At 39.2% G+C, this 26679-nt stretch overlaps 2 protein-coding genes across 13 annotated transcripts in view; one reads left to right on the top strand and one right to left on the bottom strand.

Moving 5' to 3' along the window:
* The first annotated feature begins 431 nt into the window (after positions 1-431).
* On the top strand, positions 432-5517 carry Lysmd4 (LysM domain containing 4). Of its 5 annotated transcripts, none has more exons than XM_021722863.3 (3): positions 432-534; positions 1807-2090; positions 4375-5517. In XM_021722863.3, the coding sequence occupies exons 2-3, from the start codon at positions 1812-1814 to the stop codon at positions 4891-4893; spliced, it is 798 nt and encodes a 265-aa protein (XP_021578538.2). In that variant the 5' UTR covers positions 432-534; positions 1807-1811; the 3' UTR covers positions 4894-5517. The 5 variants fall into 5 exon arrangements, with proteins under 5 accessions (XP_021578538.2, XP_013211734.2, XP_021578536.2 ...); XM_013356280.4 differs by lacking the exon at positions 432-534 and adding an exon at positions 541-722; XM_021722861.3 differs by lacking the exon at positions 432-534 and adding an exon at positions 541-1209.
* A 10232-nt stretch (positions 5518-15749) lies between these two features.
* Positions 15750-26679, bottom strand: part of Mef2a (myocyte enhancer factor 2A) — a 147506-nt gene continuing 136576 nt past the window's right edge. For all 8 annotated transcript variants that reach the window (XM_078051255.1, XM_040275969.2, XM_040275971.2 and 5 more), the window contains 3 exons: positions 25386-25512; positions 21605-21731; positions 15750-19881 (listed from right to left, as the gene is read on the bottom strand). In XM_078051255.1, coding sequence (XP_077907381.1) covers positions 19527-19881; positions 21605-21731; positions 25386-25512 — 609 coding nt within the window. In that variant the 3' untranslated portion in view covers positions 15750-19526. The remainder of the gene's footprint in view (positions 19882-21604; positions 21732-25385; positions 25513-26679) is intronic.

Below are 26679 nucleotides of genomic sequence, written 5' to 3'. Positions count from 1 at the left end.
GTCTGTGTTGTTACAATCAATGTTTCACACTCATGGACTTTTCTTTTTTATTCTCAGGAACGAGGCGGGGCAAAACCCTTCTTTGCCCTGGCATTAAAAGCTCAAGATTGCAGATAAGGCAGCGAAAGAAAGACCCCTTGCCCGTGTCTTTTCCGCGAGAGGTCTCCAGAGGTGATATCCACGCAGGTGGGTCAAAGCCCCTTCCTACCAGTGAGATAGCTGAGGCTCAGCAGAGGGCTGTCACCATGGCGACGGAAGAATTAAAAGTTTTTTACAATCTTTGGGCACAGCTGAATCGGGCGGGCGGGGGAAACTGAAGCTGGAGTCCCGCCCCCGGCCCAGGGACCCGCCCCTAAGCCCGCCCCCAGACCAGGTCTCCTGAGGACTTCTCTGCTCGGCTGGGCTCCTGCCAGTGCCCGCCCACCACTGGTTTCATTGGTTGTTCCTCCGGCCCCGCCCCCGGAAGACTCGATTCTAGCAGCCAATCGACGGGCGCGGCGGCCGCGGAGGGTCGCGGCGGGGCTGGGAGCCGAGGTACCGGTTCCTGGAGGAGGGGGCCGCGGTCTTGAATGCAGTCCTCGCGAGCTTGTAGCGGCGCGGTGGTCTGGCCTAACTTGTCGGCTCCGGCGCGGGCAGCCACTCCATGGCTTCCTGAGGGGAAGCTCCGGCAGGTGGAGGGGCGGTGACTGTAGAGAGCTGGTCCCAGATTGCGGGAGTGAGAGGTCAGAGGTTGGAGGTTGTGCTTTTGTAGAATGTTGGGGTCCCGCCCTTATAAGCCAGGGTCAGGGCACTCCCTTTTTTTGTGTGGCTGGTGTTTTGTTTTGGTCCCCTCCTTTCTCAGAAGGTGCTGTAAGGGAAACTGGGCTCTGAGAGCCGTGGGAGCCCTCTTGTAGCTCCTGTGCTTGGACGAGAAGGCCCGGTCCTCGAGCAGCCTCCCTTCTCCTCCCGTGGCCGTGGCATCAAGGAGTTGGGGCGGTGCCTACCGGAGGGCCTCGACCCGGTGGGGGTAACGCTGGGCCCCGGGCAGTCCGTGAATGGACTACATCCGTATGACTTCTTAGGGCTTCATGCCAGCGCCTGTGCAGGCCGTCATTCTCCGAGTTTGATTTATAATTTCTGGAATTTCATTAGAACGATTTGAAGAAGGAAAAGGGGGTATTATGGCTTTGGTACTTGGCTCAAAGTGGAAATACAAGCAGACCAGGGGAGGTAATGAATACAAAGTGACCTGTGGAAATGGGAGGAATCTCTCAGTTTGACAGGCTCTTCCCGTGTAACTTAGTCACATACGAGATAAGTTAACCAAATATCAAGTTAAGAGCACTTTAGTTGTATTGATTATAGTAAAGATACCTTGGAATGTATAAAGTATTGAGTAAAAATTCTTTGTACCAAGGTTCCGAATTTAAGATTCTTAGTACAAGGAAACAGAACAATCTTACCTGTCATTGCAAGGATCCCAGTCACTTTACCACTGTGAGACCAAAAATTGATGTTGTGTATAGATGTGGGATGATTGGGGGATGAGGGAGGATATAGTTATCAGTAAGCAATAAGGCAGAAGTGTGGGGAATCTCTTGTTTTCTGCACGAAAAGTATGAAATTAGGGGAAAAAATGTTTTTATTCTGCCCATGTCCTTCCATCTCAGCCAGCATAAGGACATTCTTGTTTTGGGCTGATGGTATTTATTCAGTATTTGCAATAATCAGGGAAAGGGATCATTGCTATGAGACACTTCTCTTTAATGAAACCAAGGAAGAATGAATATACCTTATATGGGATTAACCCTGGGATTTGGTTTTCAGTTAAGATGAGGCAAAAGGGAATGTTAACCAGGACACAAGGCCCAGCTGTTGTGTGTACAACTCCAAGCAGCCACATTTATGTGTTCAAGAATGGCAGTGGGGATTCTGGGGACTCCTCTGAGGAAGAGTCTCAACATGTTGTTGTACGGCCACGGGGCAAGGAACGCCAGAAGAACAGTGTTCACCACCCTCACAAGCCTGGAGCAGGTGACATGGTGCTGCTCCAACGGGAGCTGGCCCAGGAGGACAACCTCAACAAGCTGGCTCTTCAGTATGGCTGCAAAGTAAGATACCCGCCAAATACTTTGTCTCCTTGTATTTAGAGGAACATAGAGTAACTTATTTGTTACCCTTGCTGACCCCTAATAAGTGGCCAGAGGCTTATTGTAGCAGCCAAGGACTCCCATTTTAGCCAGATTTGGAAGGTTGGTAGAAGTATCTTTAGTTCTGTACCCTGGGCTCAGAAATGAGGTTAGTTAGGAACCTCAGGCCATAGTGCATTTGCCTCTCAGAGTAGTTTGACTCTGCCCTATCTCTTCCCATTAAAATTCTGAGACTTTATTTTTTCTTTTGAGCATATCTTATTTAAGACCTAAGGGGGCTGGAGACGCCAGGCAGAAGTTATCTAAGATTTTTTTAGCATGCTTGCTTTTATTGCTACTTTGATTTTTTTTCTTGACAGTAATTTATTTGACTAGTAAAATTTTCCCTTCTCTATTTTAGAACTGCATGGTTTAGCCTCTATGCTTTGTATTCTGTATAACCTTGTTTTTCTCTTTAATTATGTTTTTAGCATTCAGAGTGATTAACAATGGCAAAGTAAGTAGGAAAAGTATTTATAGAATCATGGCATTTTCTCTTAGATTGAAACTGTTCATTTCATTTTGCTACCACTGTACTACAGATTTCTGTGACCTTCTCTAAGGCTATATAAGCTATTTAGTAAAAAACAAAAAAATTCTCTCTTAAAATATCTGTCATTTATCTAACATGATTCACATGATTAAAAAGATTGTGTGTGGTGTTTGGATCTTTTCCAAAGAACTATAGGCTGGTCTCCAGGGACACATAGCATCTTTCAATTGCACTGACTTTTGTTTGACTCTTATCTTCAGCTTGTATAGGCATAATGTATGTTTATAGAACATGGACTGAAAAATAAATCCTACTCTACAAAGGCCTACATAGTTCAGGCCTGTTGGAATAGTGATGACTAATAAATCCATAAATAATATATAATGCCTCTAGTAACTAATCAGTTTTACTATTTTTAGTAAATAAATTTGCTGTTAGTTTAATAGAGAACAAAAATAAAAAAGTCTCAAGTATTTCCTACTTTCATTAATTTCAAAATAAAAAATTTCCCCCATCTGATTCAATGAAATGCCAAAAGCAGTTGTTAAAAAATTTCAGTCACTGACATGATTGATTTGAATGAGTTTGTGACTAAAGGTCTGGGGACTATATTTACATTCTAGTTAAAATGGGCTTTTGAGTTAAAACTTCTAGTTAAAATGGGCTTTTGAGTCCATTTCACATGCTTTTGGAAATTTTTCAGACATTAGCTTGTGGGGGAATTTACTTTTTCACTTACATTCCTCTGCTTTCCCCCCAAATTGGTCTTTTTAACACCTTTATTTTTATTTATTTATTTATTTATTTATTTATTTATTTATTTATTTATTTATTTATATGTGGTGCCGGGTATGGAAACAGTGCCTCATTGCATGCTAGGCAAGCACTCTACCACTGAGCTACAACCCCAGCTCCCATTTCCCCCTTCTTAAATGTTAAGGTTTTAATTACAAGAGGAGTTTATTATGAACTTTGTGTTACTTAATAAAACTCTCAGCCATAGTTCTTTCATCTAAGTTTGAAATAGGAAATCAGTTTATAACTTCCAACTAGATTGATTTTCTATATTTCAAATGATAAGAAGTATTGAGATCTCTTCAATATATATTTGAAAAATAAGTTTAGATGCCCTGTAATTTTATTATTTGAAAAATAAGTTCATATACCCTATAGTAATCCTGTGAAAGTCCTTGAGGGCACATCAGTTAAAAGGTATTACAGATAAACTAGATTCTGAATGTGTCCTTAGAGGTGGCAGAGGCTTTGGCTTGCTAATGTCTGGCAGTTACTTAATTGGCTTCTGCTGTGAGTAGATTTCCAGATGGGGGCACTGTTGCCTCAAAAGTTAAAGGAAATACAAAGAGCACCAGTGTTCATTTTAGTGTCATGACTGTGTTTCACCTAAAAGCATTTTGTTTAATCACACTTTGTTTCCAAAACTTGTCTTAAGGTTGTTCAGACTTGTATATCTATAGGCATATTTGATTTACTAAGCTATTCATGAAGGCTGAGTAAAAACCAGAAAACAAACAAAACTCCCAACAATAGAACAACCCAAGTTACCTAAACTAATTCAGCATGCAGTGTAGTTTCCCAGCCTTCCTCAGCTTAACTGGGATGGACTTGGCTCATCACCCCAAAAGGTGAAGGGTTGGTTATTAGATTTAAGGAGGTATATAGATTTTATAATGTGTCTCTTCATGGCATCCCTAGGTTGCAGATATCAAGAAAGTCAACAACTTCATCAGAGAACAAGATTTATATGCTTTGAAATCTATTAAGATTCCAGTGAAAAACCATGGGATCCTAACAGAGACCCACAAAGAACTGAAACCTCTTCCAGAACCATCCACAGAGACCACAGTGACCTTTGTGGAATTACCAGATGTAGACAGAGCTACCACAGCCGCTGATGCCCAGGCCAGCCAACTGACAGATTTCTTTAAAGGGATTGATCAGAATATTGAGCGTGCAGTGCAGTCAGAGATCTTCCTAAGTGAGAGCTACTGCACAGAGACCTCTGATCAGCCACTGCTCCCAGCTCCTCCGAAGACACTGACAGATGGAGCAGACTGTGGGATTCAGTGGTGGAATGCTGTTTTCATCATGCTTCTAATTGGGATTGTGTTGCCAGTGTTTTATTTGGTCTATTTTAAAATACAGGCTCCTGAGGACATCCCTAATAGCCTGAACACAACTGCTGTTCATAATGGCTCAATGGTTCCAGGTTAAGCCCCAGATTTTCAAATTCCAAAGGCCACCATCAACTCTTCAGCCAGCCAGTCCAGTCAGAACACTCAGGCAAAGAAGTAGGTTGTTGTTTATGGATAATCAGCCCAGCTTTAGCAGTTGGACTTGATGTATCAGCTGTCACTGGCCATATCCTAAAGGTGCTACATTTTGGTTCCTGGGATATATGGATGCATTTCAGAAGTCACCACAGTATTCTCTATTGCACTGATCCTAAGCAATGGCCTCATCTAACCTAAGGCTGCAGGATCCCAAATACCACCACCGTCAGCCTCCATATCCAGAGAGGTGTGTAAGAGAGACATTTACATGTGACTGATGGCCACTTCTTGAAGGCATTTAGTGGACTGTGTGTGCTTTCACAGTAGTTCTGCATGGGTCTCTGCATGGATATGCTCAGAGTGGCAGGAATGGCCTGGCCAAGGGACCCATTCAGTGCATGCCCCACAATTGGTTTGGGTTGCCTTACTATTGTGTTCCCACCTGCTATGAAGGGGGGAGTAGGCCTGGCTCTAAGTTTGTTTCATGTTTCCCTGGCGAAGGTGCTATGGAATAGTATGCACATGTCACCCTGTGTTAGAGTGATAATGAACAATTATAACAAGCTGTGCTTCGTGTTTGCCTCTTCAGTTAGCAGTGCCACTTGTAGAATTGAAAAAAATTCCAAGTCCTAAATGCCATGCTATTGGGTAAACAGCCATTCTGTTCTTCATACTTCTAGAATTGTTTTGTCTGACACAGGCATGACTTAAGCCAAACACATAGGAGCCATTGCCCAGTTTCAGTCATGAGCATCCACCTGGTGATGGCTATGTGGGGTCTCCAGTCAGCATTCTTGGAAGGAGCTCTTGCTGGCTTGCATGTGGCAAAAAGGCAGCATGCTAGTCACCAAAGTTCTAGCACATGTACTTCTGAGGCTCAGCAGTCATTAGGCTAGCACTGCTAAGTCTCTGTGCACACCTGAAACATGATTCTTTCTGCTACTTCCTGACTCCATTCTTAGGAATACTAGAGCCACAGCATGAGAAGGCCGTTGTCCTCTTTTCTTTGGGTGATGTCCCTAGAGTAACCTTCTGTGTACCATGTGGCTCATAATGTTAAAGACAGACACATATGGCAGGGCTGGAGGTGTGTGTTAGTAAGGTTTTCTTTGCTGTAACAGAATACATGAGGTAAACATCTTCTGAGGAGGAATGGTTTATTTTGACTCATGGTTTCAGAGGTTTCAGTTTGGTTAATCTGCTATTTCTTAGTAGAGAAAACTTCACCTCATGACAGCTGGGAAGCAAAGAGAGAGGAAGGTTCAGGGTCCCACTACCCCTTCAAGGGCACATCCCAAGTGAGTTAACTTCCCCCCAGTAGGCCCTACCTGGTAAAGAGTCCATCACCTCCCAAACCAGCTTGGTCCACCAGTGTCAAGCCAAGGACCACACCTTTTAACATGTGGTCCTTTAGGGGGTTTATACAAAACCACAGTAAGTAGTTCTGGCTGTGAAAGTCCATAAAGAGGAGGCTTGATACCTGAGGGAGGAAGGGGCCTCAGGTTTGCTGATCAAGGCAGCAGGGATAGGTGGTGAGAGCATGCTGCTGCCTGGGAGTCAGTCGGCTGTATCACAGTAGGGAGGGGGCCGAGGTGGCTGGTGGCTTAGTCTCTGAAAGGTCTGTGGAGAGGAAGGAAAACACTGCACCAACACTGAGCTTCAGAGCTAGTCATGGCACTTGACACCTTAGGCCTAGAGATAAGCTTAGGAAATCTCATGTGTAAGAGGAGGAGAGGGTGGCAGAAGAGAACTCACCAAATAGGTTTCCAATTTCTTTCCTCTCAGTTTGTGTGAAGAAACAATGTGTTCACTTAGCACATTTAAAGTAGCTTCAAAATTAAATATTTTCTTAATAGACCAAAATAATTTAAGGACAAAATTAACTTGTGAGGCTTGATACAGGAAACTTGTTATCATATAAATGTTTTGATGAAAGACAGATTTCCTTAATATTTGTTACCATTAACTTCACCAGAAGAGTCCCATTGGGAAATCACTCTTGCCAGGCAAAAAATGAATATCTGTGTCCTTTACTTTTCTCAAATGGAATAAAATAAATTCTTCTCAGAAGGAAACATGATTCCCCCTTTTTAAAGATTTGGGGATTGCTAATTTAGAATTGAAAGATGTGGAACAATGTTGGGAAGGTCCAGGATGATGTCTGTGCCTGGACCCAGCAGCTGCTGTTGTGTTCATGGTGACACGGAAAGGTATGGGACACTTTGGCTGGTTGACCTGTGTAAGAAGCTTCAGGATTGTTAGGTATAGGTAAGAAATAACCACAATTATATTTTCTACATAATTTACTGCATTTTCAGTGTCTTTGGGGAGTTAATGTTTTAAAGAAATAATTTATCTTTTTGTTTGAACAACAGTACTGAATGTTGAAACCTAAGCAATCTCCCTTGTCAGGCAAACTGCTCCAGGTTTCTTCTGGAGAGACACAATGGCAGGCTTTGTTGTGCAAGGTCTTCTAGACTGCAGTTGGGAAGGCAGAAAGGGAGGATGTATGTTGAAGGTCATGGAATTGAGAGAAGAGCCACTTGGCACTGGCAAGGGCTGACAGCTGAGCTGTTCTGTATAGCAAAGGCTCAAAGAGTCATGAAGATTTATCTTTGGGAAAGACTGGACTGTAGCCCTGGAAGCAAAGGCATCATCCATAACCTGTGTGTATGGCTGCTGTCTAATGTTCTAAAAACTTTACACACGACCTCATCTTGTCCTCACAATCTCTTTGTAAGGTAGGTACTTATCCCCATGTTACAAATGGAAAAATAAGCTAAATCACAGGTGGTAAGTGGGGCTGTTGAGAATCTAGTCCAGACTGACAGGGTTGGAAGTCTTGTTTTCTTAATCCCCTTGCTCTGGGCATTGCTGCACTGCCACCTTCTGATTTTCTTCTCTGTGCCTCGGGGAAGGTACTGATGGCCTGAGCTATGCTTAGAACATGGGGGGGCCACTCCAGCCTCTCTGGCTGCACTGGGCTGGTTGTAACCTCCCAAAGCAGGGCTTCAGAGAAAGTGGCAGAATAATTAAGACAGTTTCTACTGGTCCACCTGGGACACTGACTGTGTAGTGACAAAAGTCTGACCCATTGTCTGAATTCCAAGAACTATAGAATCAGCATTTGTATATCAAGTTTCTTGCTGGTGTAAAATCTACTGAATTTAGCCCCTGAGCCAGAGAGCCAAGTGTCTCACTTGACTGTATGAAATAAATTTCATTTGCGTTAGCAGTAAAACCTCCCTTAACCACTTTCCTTCCAGTGCTTAATGCCCTGGACAGGGTTTCTCCAAGCTTATGTCCAGAGAGGAGGGCCAGCTGGCGTCACCTGGCTCAACAGGGGCACTTGGGTAGGGTAGAGTGTGGACAGCATCCATTTTTGCTAGGTCTGTCAGAGCCATCTGGGTACAGTGGAGCTGCTGACGAGAAGTGAGGCCACTTTGTCTCCTGTAACCAATCAGGTCCCATTACCCCCGGAAAAACCATAGGGGGCTTAAAGAGATTGCTGAAGCAGTGGTAGTGGTGGTGCTGGCAGTGGAGTCCTTATCTCGGAGACTTTCCCAGATCGTTCCCCAAATTTCCCAAAGCATTTGGTTATTTTTAAATCACCATTTCACTGCCCTAATAAGAAACATGTGCTCTTCTCATGTATCCTCCTACCTCACTACCCATCAATCCATCTATCCATGTATATATAACCTTCCAGAATTCATTTACTAACTTCCAGAATACCAATTATGCCAAGAGGTGATGTAGTAGCAAGACATGGTCTTTATCAAGATGCTTATAATTTAACGAGAAAGATAAGACCTATTGAAGAGTGGTGAGATGATAAAACAAAACAAAAAAAAACTCTGGCCCATGATGGTCAATGGTTGAAAAAACAAGACAGGTTTTCTAGAGAGGCTGACATTTTCTTATTTGACACCAGAAAGGTTTTAAAGTGATATGGTAGTGGATAACTGTTTTCAAAAAATGCTCCTCAGTGTCAGCAAAGGTGTAGAGGAAAGAAATATGGGGGAAATGTAGATAGGAACCATGAGTAGCCTGGTGTTGAAGAAAATGTACATAGAATTGTGGGGAAATGCAATAGGAACAATTTGAGGCCAGGTTCTGGGAAACTGAAATCTGTGATGAAGTGATTTGGCATTATTTGATGAATGGAATACTACTGTAAGTCTGAGCAGCAGAGCTAATAAGCATTTAACAGTAATCTCAGTTTTGGAAAGGTTTGTTTGGAGGAAGGGAACCTCAAGAAATGATTGTTTCAATGGGATTTTAGAGGTGACTGAGATTCAAAGTGAGCCTCAAAAGGACCAATGTGATTCTAAGTAACTATGCCCAGAACAAAGCATAAAAATATTTAAAGGAAAAAAATAAAACCTAGTACCCCAAACCATAAAATTCACCATGTCTAGCATCCAACCAAAAGTTACCAGGTATGCTGAAAAATAAGAAATGACAACTGGGTGGGGAAAGAATCACCAAATAGATTTCAGTGACATGAATAACAGAATTTGCAGATAAGGATATAAAACAGCTATTACATATAAGCCCTATATGTTTGAGAATATATGAACACAATGATGGAAGAAATTAAAGTTATAAGATCCAAATAAAGTTCTAGAGATTGAAATACCTATAATGAAACATGCATTTAATGGGATTAGTGGTAGATTAGACATTGGGGGGAAAAAAAACAGTGATGGAAACTACCCAAAACTAAACAAAGACTGAATAAGAAAATAAATTAAACCTCAATGAGCTTTGAGGCATCAAATGGCCCAATATATGTATAATTGAAAAGGAATAATTGGGAAGTTAAAGAAATAATGATTGGGATTTTTTCCAGTTAAATGTAACTATATAAGCCCACAGATCCACGAAATTTAACTCCAAACAGAAGAATCAGGAAAGGGTAAGGCAGCATGATAAGTAAATCTTTGAATGGAGAGGTGGCAACCTCTTCATGTCATTACTGTCAACTCTATAAAATCCCATGGGTACAAATTGAGACAATTGCTTAAGTCTCCCCTCCAACAAGTGAGCCTCTTCCAAAGTGTAAAGATTGCTGTTCAAGTCCAGGGCTCACCCATTATACCACTCACACTTTCAGCAGTTCCCACTGCCCATCAAATAATTCAGTGTTATTCAGAACCTGATCCCAAGTTATTAAGGTAGCAGTTTCCCACAATTCCATTTATGCTAAGTAATATTCAACCAAGTAGTTGGAAAGGAAGGACAGCCCATGGGCCAGTAGTCCAGAAGGTAATGGTTATTCTTGTTCCTTAGTGCCACTTTGACATCATTGCTCCTTCCTCCTCATAAGTCCTCCCGCTCTTATGGAACATACTTTCTTGCTACATAACCAACAGACCTTCTGGTCTCCCCGTCTTCCAATGAAGTTCTCAGAACTTCTCATTCTTGATATCTCTGTAGGTTGGTGATTCCCCATCTTTTTCATCTTATAACATTGAAAATAATATATACAGCATCCTGAAACAAAATGGAGAGGATGTGATAATCCTTAGGTGAGCCCTAGTGTTGCAGACAGATGCAGGGTAGTAGTTGCAAGGTTCATTGTTTTGATTTGTTTTAGAAATAAGTGATAGAAAGGTGTGCTAGATCTAGAAGAGAAGGAGAAATTGCTGCTGTCAGACAGAAGGGACAGTTAGTTGCTTAAGTGAAGACCTTGAGAAGAAGAGACACAATGGGCTCCAGAATACAAAATCAAAGGCTTGGCTTTAGATAAGGGCACAGACAGTTCAACTATAGTGCTAGATTGCTGGAAGGCAGAGCTTGTGTGCACATGCTCACATTTCATGGTGAGAAAATTAGAGCTCTTTAGATGGAAACTCTTCTCAGTATGGGAGAAAGAAATTAGCTGGGAATAAGAGGAAATAGTAATGGAGTTTTGAATGGAGAGGACATAAAGTAAAACAGGTATGTCCTTAATTGAGCCAACTAACATAATAAGGAGTTTTAGTTGCATTTCTGGGCAGTGTTGAGAGCCATTTCAAATTTCTGGTCATAGTAGAATAAAAATAAAGTTTAGCATTAGACCCAATTTATGTGGAGACAGTCTAAGATACAGGTACTGGGATACTCAAATCAGTGGGATAAATATGGACTTTTAAGTAAACAGGACATCTAGACAACCATTGGTTAAAAAAAAATTAAACTAGATCTATATTTAAGGATAAAATCCCAAATAGATTAGAGAGCTAACTGTACAAGGTGAAACCATATAAGTACAGGGAAACATAGGTAAAGTCCTAACTTTGGTGTATGAAAAGGATTTATAACTATAACTCAAAATCCACAGGCAATAAAAAGTTTTAAAATGACTACAAATAAATGTTGGTGAGGATGTGGGGGGAAAGGGATGTACACTCATACATTGCTGGTGGGACTGCGAATTGGTGCAACCACTCTGGAAAGCAGTATGGAGATTCCTCAGAAAACTTGCAATGAAACCACCATTAGATCCAGTTATCCGACTCCTCAGCTTATACCCAAAGGACTTAAAATCAGCATAATATAGTGACATTACCACATCAATATTTATAGCGGCTCAATTCACAATAGCTAAACTATGGAACCAACCTAGTGGCCCTTCAACAGATGAATGGATGAAGAAACTGTAGTATATATACACAGTGGAATATTACTCAGTCATAATAGATGAAGTGATGACATTTGCCAGTAAATGGATGGAGCTGGAGACTACCATTCTAAGTGAAATAAGCCAATTCCAAAAAACCAAAAGCTGAATGTTTTCTCTGATATAAGGATGCTAACTCACAATAAGGGGGGGCTGGGGAGGGAAGAATAAAAGTACTTTGGATTAGACAAAGGGGAATGAAGGGAAGGGAGGGAGGATAGGAATAGGAAAGAGAATGAATCAAACAAAACTTTCCTATATTTATATGAATACTCGACCAATTCCACATCATGTACAACCAGAGAATGGGAAGTTGTACCCTATATATGTATAATATGTCGAAATACATTCTACTGTCATGTATAACTAAAAAGAAGCACACACACACACACACACACACACAAAGGAATAAAAACCAAGAAATACAACGGTTTTAACTATTTGTAAATTTATGCCACTATTTAATACTGATAATTTTCTATAATGATTGTGATGTTTATTTAATACCTATTACTTGTGTTACTTTTTACGTGGAAACAAAAAGCACATTTATTTTTCATTGATTAAAAATGCTCAAGCTTCACAGTATCAAAAAAATATGACTATATAAAAACAATAAAATTTTACAAGACAAAATATGCCTCCCAATCAAAAGACAACTGACAAACTTAAAGGAAATAAAAAGACTAATATCCTTGATATAAAAAGAACTAAAAAAATGAGAAATAAAGACCAAATAGACAAGTGGGAAAAAGACATGAAGAGACAATTCACAGACGGAAGAGATTTAAATGGCCCCTGAACATGTGAAAAAAATTTTAAAAATCATTCATAATAGAGAAAGGCAATTAAAACATTGAGATACAATTTATCATATCAGACTTGTAAAAGTCAAAAATATAACAAATTTTTTGGTGAGGTTGTAGGAAAACAGGCATTCTCACACACTGCTGGAGAAAATGCAAATGTTAAGAGGACATGCTCATGTCCTCTTACACAGTTCCCAGAGAGATTTCTATAGACATGCCAAAGCCAAGTGGCTGCGTTCCTGCGGGTGCCGGTGTCTGTGGGTGTCTGCCGGCCCAGCTTAGTTCTTAACTTCCAACTAGGACCAGTGTGAGATCCCAGGGGCTGATCTGTATTCAGGATTGGGAGTTTTTCTAAGGGAAATAGAGGGGGCTGGGTGGGGTTGATTGCATTTTTTACCTAACTCTGGGTACAGGGGAAATCCTCTATTTTACAATATTTTTTTCTTTTAGCTTTGCATTTTTACTAAATAATTTTCTCTTTATTTAAAATTTTTGTTGAGATTTGACATCTTGGTACTTTGTGTTATACATTTTTTCCCCAAAGGGTTCAAACTATTTTTAATACTAGAACATGGTAAAATTGCAGCCATTTCAAGCAGCTGGTGGGCTTTTTATATAACATTATTAGCTGGTACCATTAAATGTTCTGAGAAGTGAATGTAAAACGTCTAGTTTTTTTTTCTTTTTTTAAAAAATAAACTTTCAAAGAGGAAACCAAAATAAAAAAAAAAAAAAAGAAAGAAAAACATGCAAATGTACAAAACCACATGTGCACTCACTCAGTCATCCCAATTAGGAATCTACCCTGAAGATAAATTTCTAACAGTACAAAAATACATATGTACAAGGCTAGTCAATGATAGCAGCAAAATACTAGAAATAAGAAGAAGTGCCTGTTCATGGTTTAGTAAACCACAGTATGTCTGCATCACAGAGTACTATGCAGGGTATAAGAAAGAATGGCAAGGATTTCTGTAAACTGAATGCTTTGCAGAGTCATTTCCAGATATGCTGTCAAGTGAAAACAGCAAAGCTGATGATTTGTGCAAAAGACAAATAGGAAGGATTATACCAGAAACTACAAAGACTGTTTGTCAATGTAGGGTTGGTGGGAGAAATGGGGTTGAAAATGGAATGGTGAGAAGAGTGACATTTCTTTGAGAAGCTCTGCACAGCTCTCTTAGAAATGTTTCAGATATCATTCATATACCCACACCTGCAAATAACTGAAACCAACTATGATAAGGAGAGTTTAACAAAATAAAAACACCAACAGATGAGCTTACCTGTATTACAAATAAATAACCACCACACTGAAGGAAATTGGGAATGAAAAGTAACCATGGAAAACATTCTCTTGCCTGGATAGTGTAAGGCCAAAAGTAAACAAAACACCAACATGTTCTGTAGTTAATAAATGTGTGTTCCTCACAAAGGTATGGGTTGGCGATTCTGAAAGGACTTTATGTGTATACTAGAACTCAACAAATAAATAGATTGTTGGTAACTAGAGCTGGGTTTCTTACCATAAAAGAAAGGCATTATAAATAAGGAAAGGCAAGGAGGGTACACTAACCCTGTAGTGAATGGGAATCTGAAGAGACTCATGAAATGCTAATGTATCTCTCTGTGAGTGAGCATACCATATTCATTTCCAGGCTGTGTTTGCAGAGAGGGCCTAAAAGCAGTAAGATCTTAATAAAACAATGAGCATATTTAGAGCCCAGATCTTGGTTTCTAAATATTGTTCTCTAATTAAAGAAATCAGGAGTCCTTGAAGAAGTGGTTGACACAGCACTGGGAGAGGGGAAATACAAGATGAGTGAGGAACATGAGGAACATCTTATGGTGTCAAAGGGGTGGGAGGCAGGTGTGTCCAAAGAATACAGGAGTTACCTGATGGAGCTATGAATGGCCAAAGCTGAAGCAATCTGAGGAACAAAAAATGACAGTACAAGATTATAACCCATATAATAAATATCCATGAGTCCCTATATAATCAAATTAAATAAGCAGGGAGAAAGGATAGCTGTTCCTTAAAAGAATCCCAATTAATAAATGTAAAAGAAAACAGGCAACTACCATATTAACAACAATTGTAGACAAAATGTTTAAGTGGGTGAAAATCTGAGGAAAGCTTGCATAGTCTCAAAGTATTTCTGAGGTATTTAGCAATAACAAAGGGAAAGACAGTAACTTTACAGTGGAGAAACCTGGTAGAAAGCACCTACCCAGACAATGAAGGTCATCACTGCCTGTAATAAGACATATCAAAATTATTCTATCATTTCTGTGATATGCTTGCCCAAATCCACAACCTTATTCTGATCATGAGAAGACATCAGACAAGTTCACAACTAATTCGTACAGTGATACTCTGGACTCTTGTGAGCCATTGGACAAGACAGACAGGGCAGGCTGTTGTCCTCCAGCTGGTGCAGGGCTGCAAATGAAAATTACTTTCTTAGATGGTGCCACTTAGGCACAGGATCAGCTTGAAAACAGAATATAGCATAGAGCAAGGCCCCCATGGGAGCTGACTAGGAGCTCACAGTGAATTGATTTTAAGTAGCTGCAGCTGTGATTATTTTTAGTCACAGGACTCAACCAGCTTTCAAAACCTGCTAACAAGAACTCCACTATAGCCAGCAAATAAAACCAGCACAAAAATTTAGCTTTTAACTTAATTCAACACCACGACTCTGTTCAGCTACAAGGAGCCAGCTGAGAAGACACAAGAGAAAAAGACACTTTCTACTGCAAACTTAGATAATTTTTCCATTTTCTAGCTGAATCATGACCATGAAAGATGACCACTGATGAATACCTAACAGCATAATGGAATAAACAGCATCACTTTTAAAAATGAAACTCCAAAGTTAACCTGACTTCTGTTGCCTCTCAGTCAGTATGGTGTACATATTTTGGACAAATCATTTCAACCCCTCACCCCAACCTTTAAAGATAAATGGGGCCTAAGATTGAAGTGCTAACAATATCCATTCCCTCAACACACTTGGGATATTTTCTGTGAATAGTTATTGGAGCTAGAATGGATTTCATTGGTTTGCATCAATGAACAGCCATATCAGAACAGCTAAGCTGATGCAAAGGAGGGACCAGATGGCTGGCTGCTTCCTAAGCCTCTAGTGAGTCCTGGGACAGTTTTCTTGACCATGTCTCAACGTAAGGCAAAGGGACCTGCAGGTGAAAAAGATCCTATGAAAGTAAGGCAAATGAAAGAGCTTTTGAGGAAGGGGATGCCTGGTGGCAAAGCCAGCGCCTTATTGTTCCCCAGGCAAACATGACAGAGTCTAGATGTACAGTAAGAGCCAGTCCATCTTTACTGGAGTGAGTTCAGGAGACAAATAGTTTACAACAACCTCTATCAATGTCTTAACCATTTGATAAAAAGTTCACTATAATATTTATTGTATAATGAAGAAAAACAACACATTCAGGGAAATTGAGATTAACTTATTTTTCTTAAAAGGTTCATCTCAAGGATGGCAACAAAGTCCAGCTTGTGCCGCCAAACGGTTTTACATGATCAAACCGTGTACAGCTTCTTGTGTGAACTGTTGACTACAAACATTTACCAAATACATAAATCTCTTTTAAAAAAGCCATTTTAAATATAGCAAAGCAGTGTCTTCTTGCACAGCAAAGTGAAGAGTTTCTACAGAGAAATAAAAGTTTTACATTTGTAAAATCTTTTTCACATTCTAATCATCTAGCTTTTTATGATCCAATGCCAGGAGTTTTCAGGTTCCTTATTTACTATGTATTTCTTGTGCGCATGATGGTTAATACAGAAATTATGTTAATGCATTATTAATTGTCCTTACAGTTAAAATGGCAAAATATGTATTGTTCTTTTAGAACAAACCCCTGATTTAGTCTATAACACAATGGACATAATTAGGGCTCAAAAGATGGAGTTTTGGTTGGGACCATCTGTGTAAATACAATGGTGACTTTCAGTCTCAGTGCAGTACCAGTTAGAGTACTGAAGGAAGTACAGCTGTTGGGAACTTCCTTTAACCAGTGCAATTTAAGCTTTTTTTGTTTTTGTTTTTTAGTAATAAAATATGTCTTCTGAAGGGACAAAATCGTCCTGTGACAGTGTCTTATACAAAACACGTGAGTTTAAAAGGGTAAGAAAAGTTGGTTTCAAAACAACACCATTAGTGTCTTCCCGACTCTAGTTGTTTTCTGCCAAGAGATGTGGATGTGATGTGTTCACACATGGGTGTCTGGGTGAGGCATGTCTGTTAAGTCCATATATATGCTCCATATCACACTGGGCGTATGGGAAAAATATTAACAGTCAAATATTCAGTTCCTGAAAACAGAATACATTGTTACTTGGTCAATGTAATTTAAATACAAACTCCGAGCCTTGTGTAATATTATTTTAGAAAACAGTAGTTGTACTGATTATAAACCTGCATAGAAAGAAAGACTATTGAGATACAGTCAGAAAAGCCATCTCATAAGGCACACAAGAAAATAGACAGTAAATGTGAATGTGTTAACTCCTATTCCAATATACAGCAGAAGTTCATGAACATGCATAAATAATAACAAAAGGATCACTTAACACTTTCAAAGCTATAAATGGTTTACAAAGTGGTAAGGATTATCTTGGAAATTCAGTATTGGGGGACTGTCTTGTTTCTATCAGGTGTAACCTTATGAAGAAATGTGCCTGTATGTCGTTCGGGAAATTAAGTACACTTTAAAAGAAAAACTAATCCTTTCTGAATAAGAGCCAAATGCCTAACTGAAATGAAAAGAGGAGACAGCACATCATCCTCCCTTTTTGGCTTCTACCCAAATTTACTACCAAACTGCCATTAAAGTAGAATCTCCATTCCTCGCCTGTGAATGACAATGCCACAGGCTTATCCTGTACCTAATACCTATGTGTCAGTCAGGAAATCTGGCTGATGATTTGTCACAAATAGCTGATGAGGGAAATGTCAAAAGGAATTTAATTGGGGGGAAAAACAAAATATAAGTAAAAATTGTAGGTAGCTGCTCAGTATTAAAATATAAAATAGCAGCGATTTTAAAACCCTTCTGTTGAGTTTCTCAGAACAAGGAGTATCTAAAAATTTATAATAAAAGATATACAGGACTTTGAATTTTGTTCATGGCACGAGCCCAGTAAACGGATGAACTTGCTATCACTAATGAGTTGTCTTCTTGTAAGAATAAGGCCTTGTTGAAAATTCAAGCTGAGGGTGGCACTAATTTCAATCAGGACAGCAAGAGTCATGCCAAGGATCTGCACCATAAGAGAACTGCTCCCCCACACCAGAGTGTCATTTCAATGCACAGAACAGTTGATAATGGTAGTATATTTTGTAACTAGCTGCATCATTCTATTTTTAGAGGGTCAAGGATAAAAGATCCCTTTCCTCACAAATATTTTTCTCTAATCATTTACCACTTATAAAACCTCTGTGCTCATCTACTATTTTGCCATTTTCTCTAATATTAGTTAAATTAGGTCATCTTGTCTACTGTACTTTTTTCCTCACAAAAGGCAAGTTTTAAATAATGCCTTATAAAATCTGTTACAGCACATTTTATATTTATGCAGGATGAACTTAACACCATTTTTTTTGCCACTTTGCTATTTATATACACATATAAAATATATAATGATGCTCACCCCATACAGCACAAAGATTACAATGTAACATCACACATTCACCACCAGTGAGGGGATAAACCCCTTTATACAATCCTCTGAAAAAACTGGGCTAATAATTAAAATCCAAAGTACAGTATATTTAACAAAATAGTAAATATTAAACAGTGAATACTCTACTTAATAAGGACTTCGCCTTTCCCCCCCAAATTGGCGGCAATCCACAAAAATATACTTTTTAATCTGGTGACCATACAATACATAGGTACTTACATCAAATGTGATAATATATTTAAGATGCTATATACACAAAGAGTTTGGCTCAACTTTTAATTTACATATAGATAATAAGTGTTCATGGCTTTTTTTTTCCAAGGTTCTGCTTGCAAGATATTTTTGTTTGTTTTTTTTCCCCTCTTAAAATAAATCTAAAAAGTTAAAACAAGATAAAGCTATTTTCTAAAAACAAACAAACAAAAAAGAACAAAAAAGAAAGTTACAACATACAGCTTTGGCTTATATAAATAATTCATAGCAGAATGTGTTCAAAAGTAGTGAATATAATTTTATATATAGTCATCAATTCATAAGGGTGTTTTCTTTCATATAAAATATACATGAGCTAAAATCAGTTTATTTTTAAAGATATGAATGTAAAAAGAAACTTCTGATGTATTCCAATTATAACTTAATATATTAATTTTATTTTGTTAATGTTCTATATTTCTAGGCTAGTATTTTCTGAATATCTCATGCGTATTTTCTACCCTCTCTTTTTTATTACCTAAAGATCACTTCTTTGACCCGATACATTTTTGCGCGTGCAAAACAGTTATGTGTGGGGGCTTTTTTGTTTTTTGTTTTTGTTTGTTTTTTAATATCAACAGCCCTTTCCCATGCACCCATTTGCAACAGAGACCCATGCCAGGTTGGGTAATTAATATAAATGACATTTTATGTACAGTATTGCTTTCTTGGTTCCTGCTTTTCTACTGCTCTGTTCTACAAAGCATTTTTTTCTGAAGTAACTACAGTCACCGCACAGTTAAATAAAACAAGTAGGGGGCCCTCTAGGTTTCTGCAAGCTAGTGTGGGAGAATTATATATGGGTACACATTTCTTTGCAAAAACTGGTTATCTTACGAAACAAGTAGTCCAAGGAAATGCCAGACTGGTCTGTGCCTACAGGGTGCTTTGTCTGCCATGGGACACACATCTGCAGACCTACAAGAGTTTGCAGGTTAAGTGCCTGATTCTGTGTATGCAACACACACCCACACATACACACACTCACACCCACATACATATATATGCAAAGGAATATATATGTATGTATGTACATATAAATATATTTAACTCATGTCCTTATTTACCAATTTAGATATGTAGGGCAGTTCACTGCAGTAACACAAAGTACAAGCATGAGCCTGGAAGCCTTAGGTCACCCAAGCATCCATTCTCATGCGCTTTACAGAAGGGCTTTCTCTGTCCTCAGTGTTTGGGGGTCGGCCAAGCACAATTGGAGAATGGAAGTCACCCCGTGGATCTTCTCGGTCACTGCCATCATAAGAGCTGCTTGAGCTGCTCAGACTGTCCACAGGGGAGCGCCCCATTTCCTGCCGGGGCTGGGGCTGTGGGGGTTGTGGTGGCTGCTGCTGTGGTGGCTGCTGCTGCTGGAAGCCTGATGGGGTCATTCGGTCCCGGGGAGGTGAAATCGGTTCTGATTTAATGTTGATGTTTTGGTTGGTATTAATGGATAAATTTGAACCCTGAGTTAACTGCCCTCCAGCACTGAGGGGGGAAAAAAAAAAAAAGAGAAGTGAGATGGTTTGTGAGTGTATCAGCATAACTCACAAAATGATACTGAAGACAATGACTGAATGAAACAACCCAAGGTCTGAAATCCTGTCAGAATTCAAGGCTGGTTTTGGTCATCTCCTTTAGTATATGGTACAAAAAGAAATCACATCTCTCCAGGAAGAAAGAAATAGTACATTGGGTTCTTAACGTTTCTCACTTCTACTATCTACCACTGTGGTATTTTTGCAGCTGAAGTTTGCAAAACAATTTCAGTGTCTAATGTTGTATGTGGTCCAAAAAGATAGAGGAATATGGCACACTAAATTCTATTCGATGCCTCCTTGGTATCTTTTCTACTTTGGCCCTGTGATAGCACAACATCTCATCTCTTCCACAACTCTGAGATGTAAATCATATCATTTTTATTTTCCAGAAAAGAAAACAGTCTTAGAAAGGCTGATGAACTCACTAAGATTGGTACAAGAGGGTGTATAGAGACTTTTCCTCACATCTGTGTTTCTTTTCTATTTGCTTTCCCTGGCTTTTTTTGTTTGTTTTGATTTTTGTTTTTTGAGATGGTGTCTTTCTGTGTTGCTCAGGCTGGCCCCAAACCCCTGGGCTCAAGTAATCCTCCTGCCTCATCTTCCTTTGTAGTTAGGACTACAGGTGTGTACTGCCACACCCAGCTTCAGGGCTGTTTTTAGTGTTTTAGTTTAGGATTAGGTCTGAGGGCCAGTTGTGGAGGGGAAAAAAAATTCCCTAAGATACTCCACTCCTTTTCCTGTGATTTAGTTCTCAAGATGATTACCGATAACAATATGTTTGTGGACTTCTTTCGGATCTCAGGAGGAATGGGTTTCCTGGGCTCAGGTCCTCTGGGCACTTTCTGAAAGGAGGTTAGTAGGCTAGGGTATGTATAGTCTCTACTGCTCTGAACAGGTGTGAGGTAGCCAAGAGGGTCTACTGTTCTCCTCCACCTGCTTAATGGGCATACTTGTCATGCTAAATCTACCAAGCCCTGTTCCTTCTCCCTACTACTCAAGGAGTCTCATCTCTTCTGGGCATGAGACTGACGCTTCTTCACATTTATCTTCACATTCAGTTCGTAAGAAATGTTCTCTTTGTGAATGAGATAGGGTATGTACATTGGGAGATCACTCACACATAAATCCTATGGAGTCTATTGCATATACAGGCTACCCAGCCCTGTTTTTCTTCCCCCAAGATTCAGGAAGAAAGCAAAAGACACAACTCATCTTCCTTTTCTCCAGCCATCAAAGCAAAAAGAGGGAAAGGAATTATGTAAGCTCAAATGCCTTCAAGCTGCCTTCCTTAAGCAGTGGAATCAGAGGCAGATGGGAAGCAGGATGGGAGTAGGCAGCTGACTCATCAATCAGCAGGTAGAAAGGGGTACATGTAGTGGCATCTGTGCCTTGAAATCCCCTTGGGTACCAGCTGATTTACCTCAGAGTGTCTGAAAGGAAAAGCCTTGCTCCCTGAATCCTTTCAAGGAATGCCTGTGCTTTGCTTCATATCCAAGCTATTGTCTAGAGCATGTTAAGAAAATATTTTCTCCCAACATTTCTGTCCACATAAAAAAGAACCACTGTAGGATTACTCACAAGAGAGTCTACAGAGTAAAAGACTCTAACTGACACAAAAAGAGTGTTTGCAGGCCAGGTGTAAAAGTTCAGGGAAGATTTCCAGTACTCACACAAGAGAGCTGAGGGCTGCTTGTCCTAGATGGTGCTGCTGCCAGGCTGACACCTGCCCCAAAGACAGCATTCCAGGGGAGTTGAAACCTTGCAGGGCTGACAGATCTGCGCTGGTCAGTGAGTAATCTATAAAGGAAGACAAGATTGCTATGCTGGACTATTCCTATATAACTGTTATTTAAAATAAATATACCTGCCACTACCCTTCGGAACAAAGAGAAACTCTGAGCTCTCCCATATTGAATCTGGATCACCAACTCTTGATGAAGGACAAATAACAGGAAAGACATAGAATCCCTGCTCATGGTTGTCAAGCTTAGTGTCACAGACATTAAATGCATCATCATATAATTAGTGCATTTGTTTAAAGTACCAGGAATGTCACAGTTCCCTCACTACATGCAAAATCATCTCAAATTCATAAAAAAAACAACTTTTCTTGTTACAAGAATATAATATATAGCTCATTTTATATGAATGTTTCCATCATAATTACTGTGACCAAAACTTAGGACATGAGTTATTACTCACATGAAGAGTTATTTCAGTCCATTATAAACACTTGTTTTTTCCATTTGGTTCTACAGAGCGGTAGCAAACACTTCTACTTTTAACTTCTTTCTTATGTCTCAAGAGAGGGATTTTAAGAAGATGGTCTTTCTAGTGAATTAACATTTTTTAAAAAGGAACTGAGCTGAGGTGCTCAGGTTTATGGTAGAACCAATACTTGTTCTATATGCTCTCAGACTGTCTCAGCCATCCCCACAGAGGCTGCAGGGAAGGGAGCTTGGCACACTGATGCCTGCCCCAGTGACCCTCTAGTCCACAGTTCTCTTTTGAACTGCCAGCCCTTCCAATGACCCACTTGACTTGTCTTCTTGGATGCTTCTTCAAACACCTCAAATTTAACATGGCTCAAGTTTTTCTCTAATACCTTCTCTTTCTTCTATGTTCCATACCTTGTTAAATGGCTTTATGCCGGAAACCTGTGGGTGTTATCCTTGCTGCTTCTCTTCTCTCTTAAACCCACCATCAACCACCAAGTCTGGTCAATTGCTGTCTACTGTATCTAAAGCCTGTCCAGATTTCACTGTCTTTACTGTCACCACTCTAGTCCAAATCCCCAGTAACCATTCCTGGATCACTCTACTATTCTTGTGTGGTTACCTGGCATTCATTTTGCCACGATGGACACTGTAGACAAAGTGATTTTTTTAAAACAACAAATATGATCATGACATGCCTTTACTTAAAAAATTTTATGGGCTGGGGATGTGGCTCAAGCGGTAGCATGCTCGCCTGGCATGCGTGCGGCCTGGGTTCGATCCTCAGCACCACAAACAAAGATGTTGTGTCCACCAATAACTAAAAAAAAATATTAAAAAAAATTCCCTCTCTCTCTCTTAAAAAAAAAAAATTATAGTTTCCCAACACTCATTAAGACAATGTCCAAAACCTACAACATAGCCAACAAATCCCTACTTACCCCTCTAGGCTCTACTCTTGTCAGCTAGCCCTCTACTCCCTTCTCCTGAGATCATTCTCCTTGGCCTGCTTGGCTGAGTCCTGCATATTTTTTCATGTTCTAGTTAAAAGGTGGCCACTCACACAACTAGAACAGATCTTTCCTAGAGCTGCTTGCCTTGTGTCTTTCTATGCTGACAGACCCTAAATTCCATAGTTGACTCTGGTATTTTCAGTACCTGACAAAGTATATACTACACAACAAACAATAAGTACCCACAGAGTGTTTGCAAAGTGTAAGTCTTGAAGCTGAGAGTGATATTATTGATGGGTATGAGGATGTCTCTGTAGAATTCCTTTGCACAGAACTGTTTTTGCATTTATTTCAAAAAATTGCTCATTTATTTTCCCTTAACCTACTGTATGACTTGGGTTTGACATTAAATATGTATAAAAAGATACAAGATAGAATAAACAAGATAAAATATGAATAAGTGTTTAAAAAGGCAAATAGATATATAAGTTAAAGATAATACAGTAATGTTAGGATAATTATTCTGAGAAAGAGAGCAAAGATAAAGTCAGTCAAAAGATGGAATGAGACTGAAGCAGAGTGACAGATGGTTTTAAGGAGAAATGACTCATTTTCATACACTGTTAATCCCTGTGAGACTTTAGAGTGTGTGTGTATGTGTGAATATATATTCAATATTTAAGAATATTTATTATATGTAAAATATATATGTATATGAATTCTTTCTAACTTATTGGCATTTCTAAAAATAAGTACAGTGGAATCTCTAAGTATACTAAAAAACCTGTAATGAAATGCTCAATAAACTGCAATCTAACTTTGACACCCAGTCCCAGTCCAAGTTTCACCTTCTCAGCTAACACTCCCCTGGGCATCTAGCCTCTTGAGCTCTCTCTTCCTGTATCTTCTCAACCTTGGAGTATTAACTAGAAACCACAAAAACTCGGGACTTCCCCTTCATGGTTATCAGCTTAGGTTGTCCCCTTTCCTTATCTAGAATAAACTTGAGAGAGAAGATATAGAATTTGTCACATGGCATCTCTCAAGTAACAAGTGATTAATGTAATGAAACATAATTTCTATGAATGCTCAATCCCTGGCTTTAATCTGGAACCTGTTCTGTGCAAGACATAAATAATTTGCTGTAATTTACAGACACTAGGTTGGTTTTTAGTTGACAGATTTCCTTCCACCCCCCAACCCCATACTGACTGTTGAAAGGTAATGGACATTTCTACAAAGCTTTTTAACAAAACCTCTAAAAGATGTTTATTTTAATAAAACTAGTACTGCAAATTAAAGCAGCATTTAAATGTATCAATTGTTCTTCCTCCAGAAAGCAGGATGAAAGCAGAGCACCAAAGTGTTTTACCCTGAAGTCTAAAATTAGATGATCTTTACCACAGTCTACTTATGAAAATCATAAAAGAATAACTTTCATGCATTGCAGTCTCTGGATAAGGGGGCAAGGTATAATTTACTGCCTGCCTTCCTTCTAAACAACAGGTGTTTGGCTCAGCTGGGGAGAAAGTAACACTACATGCACTTTCTCCCCTCCTTAAAATAGCAAATCTAAATGAAATCTGCTGCAGACCAGGTTTTCCATATAGCTTGCCTGGCTAAAAGCACCCTTCCCATCACTGTGATATTCTTGAACTTTTCTAACAGACTCCCAAATTAGGGTATTTTAAGATGGAAATGTCCAAATAAACACAAATGAGTAAAAAGCTCCTCTCAGTGGCTGTAAGGAGAAATGATAAATGACCTTGTTTTGCCCCTTAGGCACAAATGACACAGACCAAACTAGTGGTTACAGGCTTGCAGGCCACAGCTAAGCACCTGCCACATCCCCAAAGGGATTGATGGTCTTCCCAAAGCAGTTTAACAGCATGAAGGCAAACATCTAATTTTAAAAGCCTGGAAGTGAGAGATTCTGTAGCAAGAAACTACATAAAAAAATATCTGGGCAACAGGTGGCTATTACCTGCTCCTTGGCTGGATGCTTACCACATTTTCATAATAGCTCTTTGGTTTTTTTTTTTTGGTCAGAGGCAAGTAAAAATTCACATTGGAGAAATAAAATAATTTATTCAGCTCATTTTACTATCAATGTATTTTCTGTGACTTTTTCAAGACTAGCATTTTTAAAACAATATCAAAATCTGAATCTAAAAAAGCAGAGAAATAAATTTATTTCAGCAAATATACTTTTTAAAAAATCACAAGCACACGTGGATCACAAAACAAAGAAATAAAAGCAAAGAAAAGGCACAGAAACTCACCAGTGTTGTAGGCTGTTGGCATTGCTGAGTACACAAGTCCCTGCGGAGGCAAGCTTGGGGTTGTCACAGACACGACTGGGGTAGCAAGAGGTTGAGTGGCTTGAGAACTGCTTATCCTCTGGGTATTCTGTGAGAGATGAGAAAAAAAAAAGTGTTATTACGTGGTATTTATGTTCATACTTCATATTTTAAAAATAACTTTCAATTTAAATGTGACACTTTTCACAGTTTTATCTGAATGTTATTTTCTAAAGCAGTGATGATATGAAAACCTTAAGGATACTAATGGGAGTAACTATATATTTAATTTTAAATGACCTATTTTTACATTAATTATTCACCTTCTCTCTCCAGTTTATTAATGCCAGAGGCATATCCTTAAAATAGAAACTTACCTTATGGGTGATAACACATTAATATGTTAGCATAATGAGAACCTGATGTCATTACAGACACTGTCAGGGTACCCAAAGTGAAATGTGTTGATTTTAAGCAGCTGATGATAGCAAAAGTCATTTGTATATTAAAAATTATAAGTTCATGAATACAGGGATCAAAAATACTTTTCTTTGTAGCATTTACATTTGATGTATGGTTTGAAGACATGGCTTTCTAAGTGCATCTTTCCTTCCAACTGATCCTGCAGATGATCTATTTTTTAACAGCAGATTCAGATATTTATCTCTTCAGTTTGCTAAAAGGAGATGCTCTGAGTAGAAAGTTTTTAAAGAACTGCTAAAAGGGTTGTGAATGGAGCAATATTAAATGATTGCTGACTGCTTCTACATAGTATTTTATCTACATTGGGAATGAACAAAAAAATTAACTATTAAATAATCAAGTTAGTTTAAGGTTATTGTCTTCTATGGGTAGGAGTATGATAGCATTAGCTTCTCCCCACTGTGACTTAAAGTAATATTTTTCTGAAATCAAGGATGAGAGGAACAGAATTTAGACTCCACATTGTTACTATGCAGGAGGCCAAAGCACAACTTCAACTTATGTTTTTTATAAATGAAGTTATAATATGGCATTTGTTACTTAGGGTCTAAACCATACCAGCAAAAGTATGATTCAGTGTCTTTAGATTCTAAAGGATCAGAATGTTATTTGGTTTTGTCTATCACTATTTTCAGAAAGACACATAAGTTGCAGGCCTTTGGCTAAATCTAGGTATGTGAAAAAATGATCATTTGATAAAGCTCTAGATCTCAGTTAATCTCTTTTTAGTTCATAGTTTTTATCCTAAGTTAGAAGATATCAGGATGGCCACACTGTGTGTGGATGTACTGTC

The sequence above is a fragment of the Ictidomys tridecemlineatus genome, chromosome 5 (genome assembly GCF_052094955.1).
Source record: "Ictidomys tridecemlineatus isolate mIctTri1 chromosome 5, mIctTri1.hap1, whole genome shotgun sequence".
Classification (NCBI taxonomy): domain Eukaryota; kingdom Metazoa; phylum Chordata; class Mammalia; order Rodentia; family Sciuridae; genus Ictidomys; species Ictidomys tridecemlineatus.
This window is presented reverse-complemented; position numbering and strand designations above follow the sequence as displayed.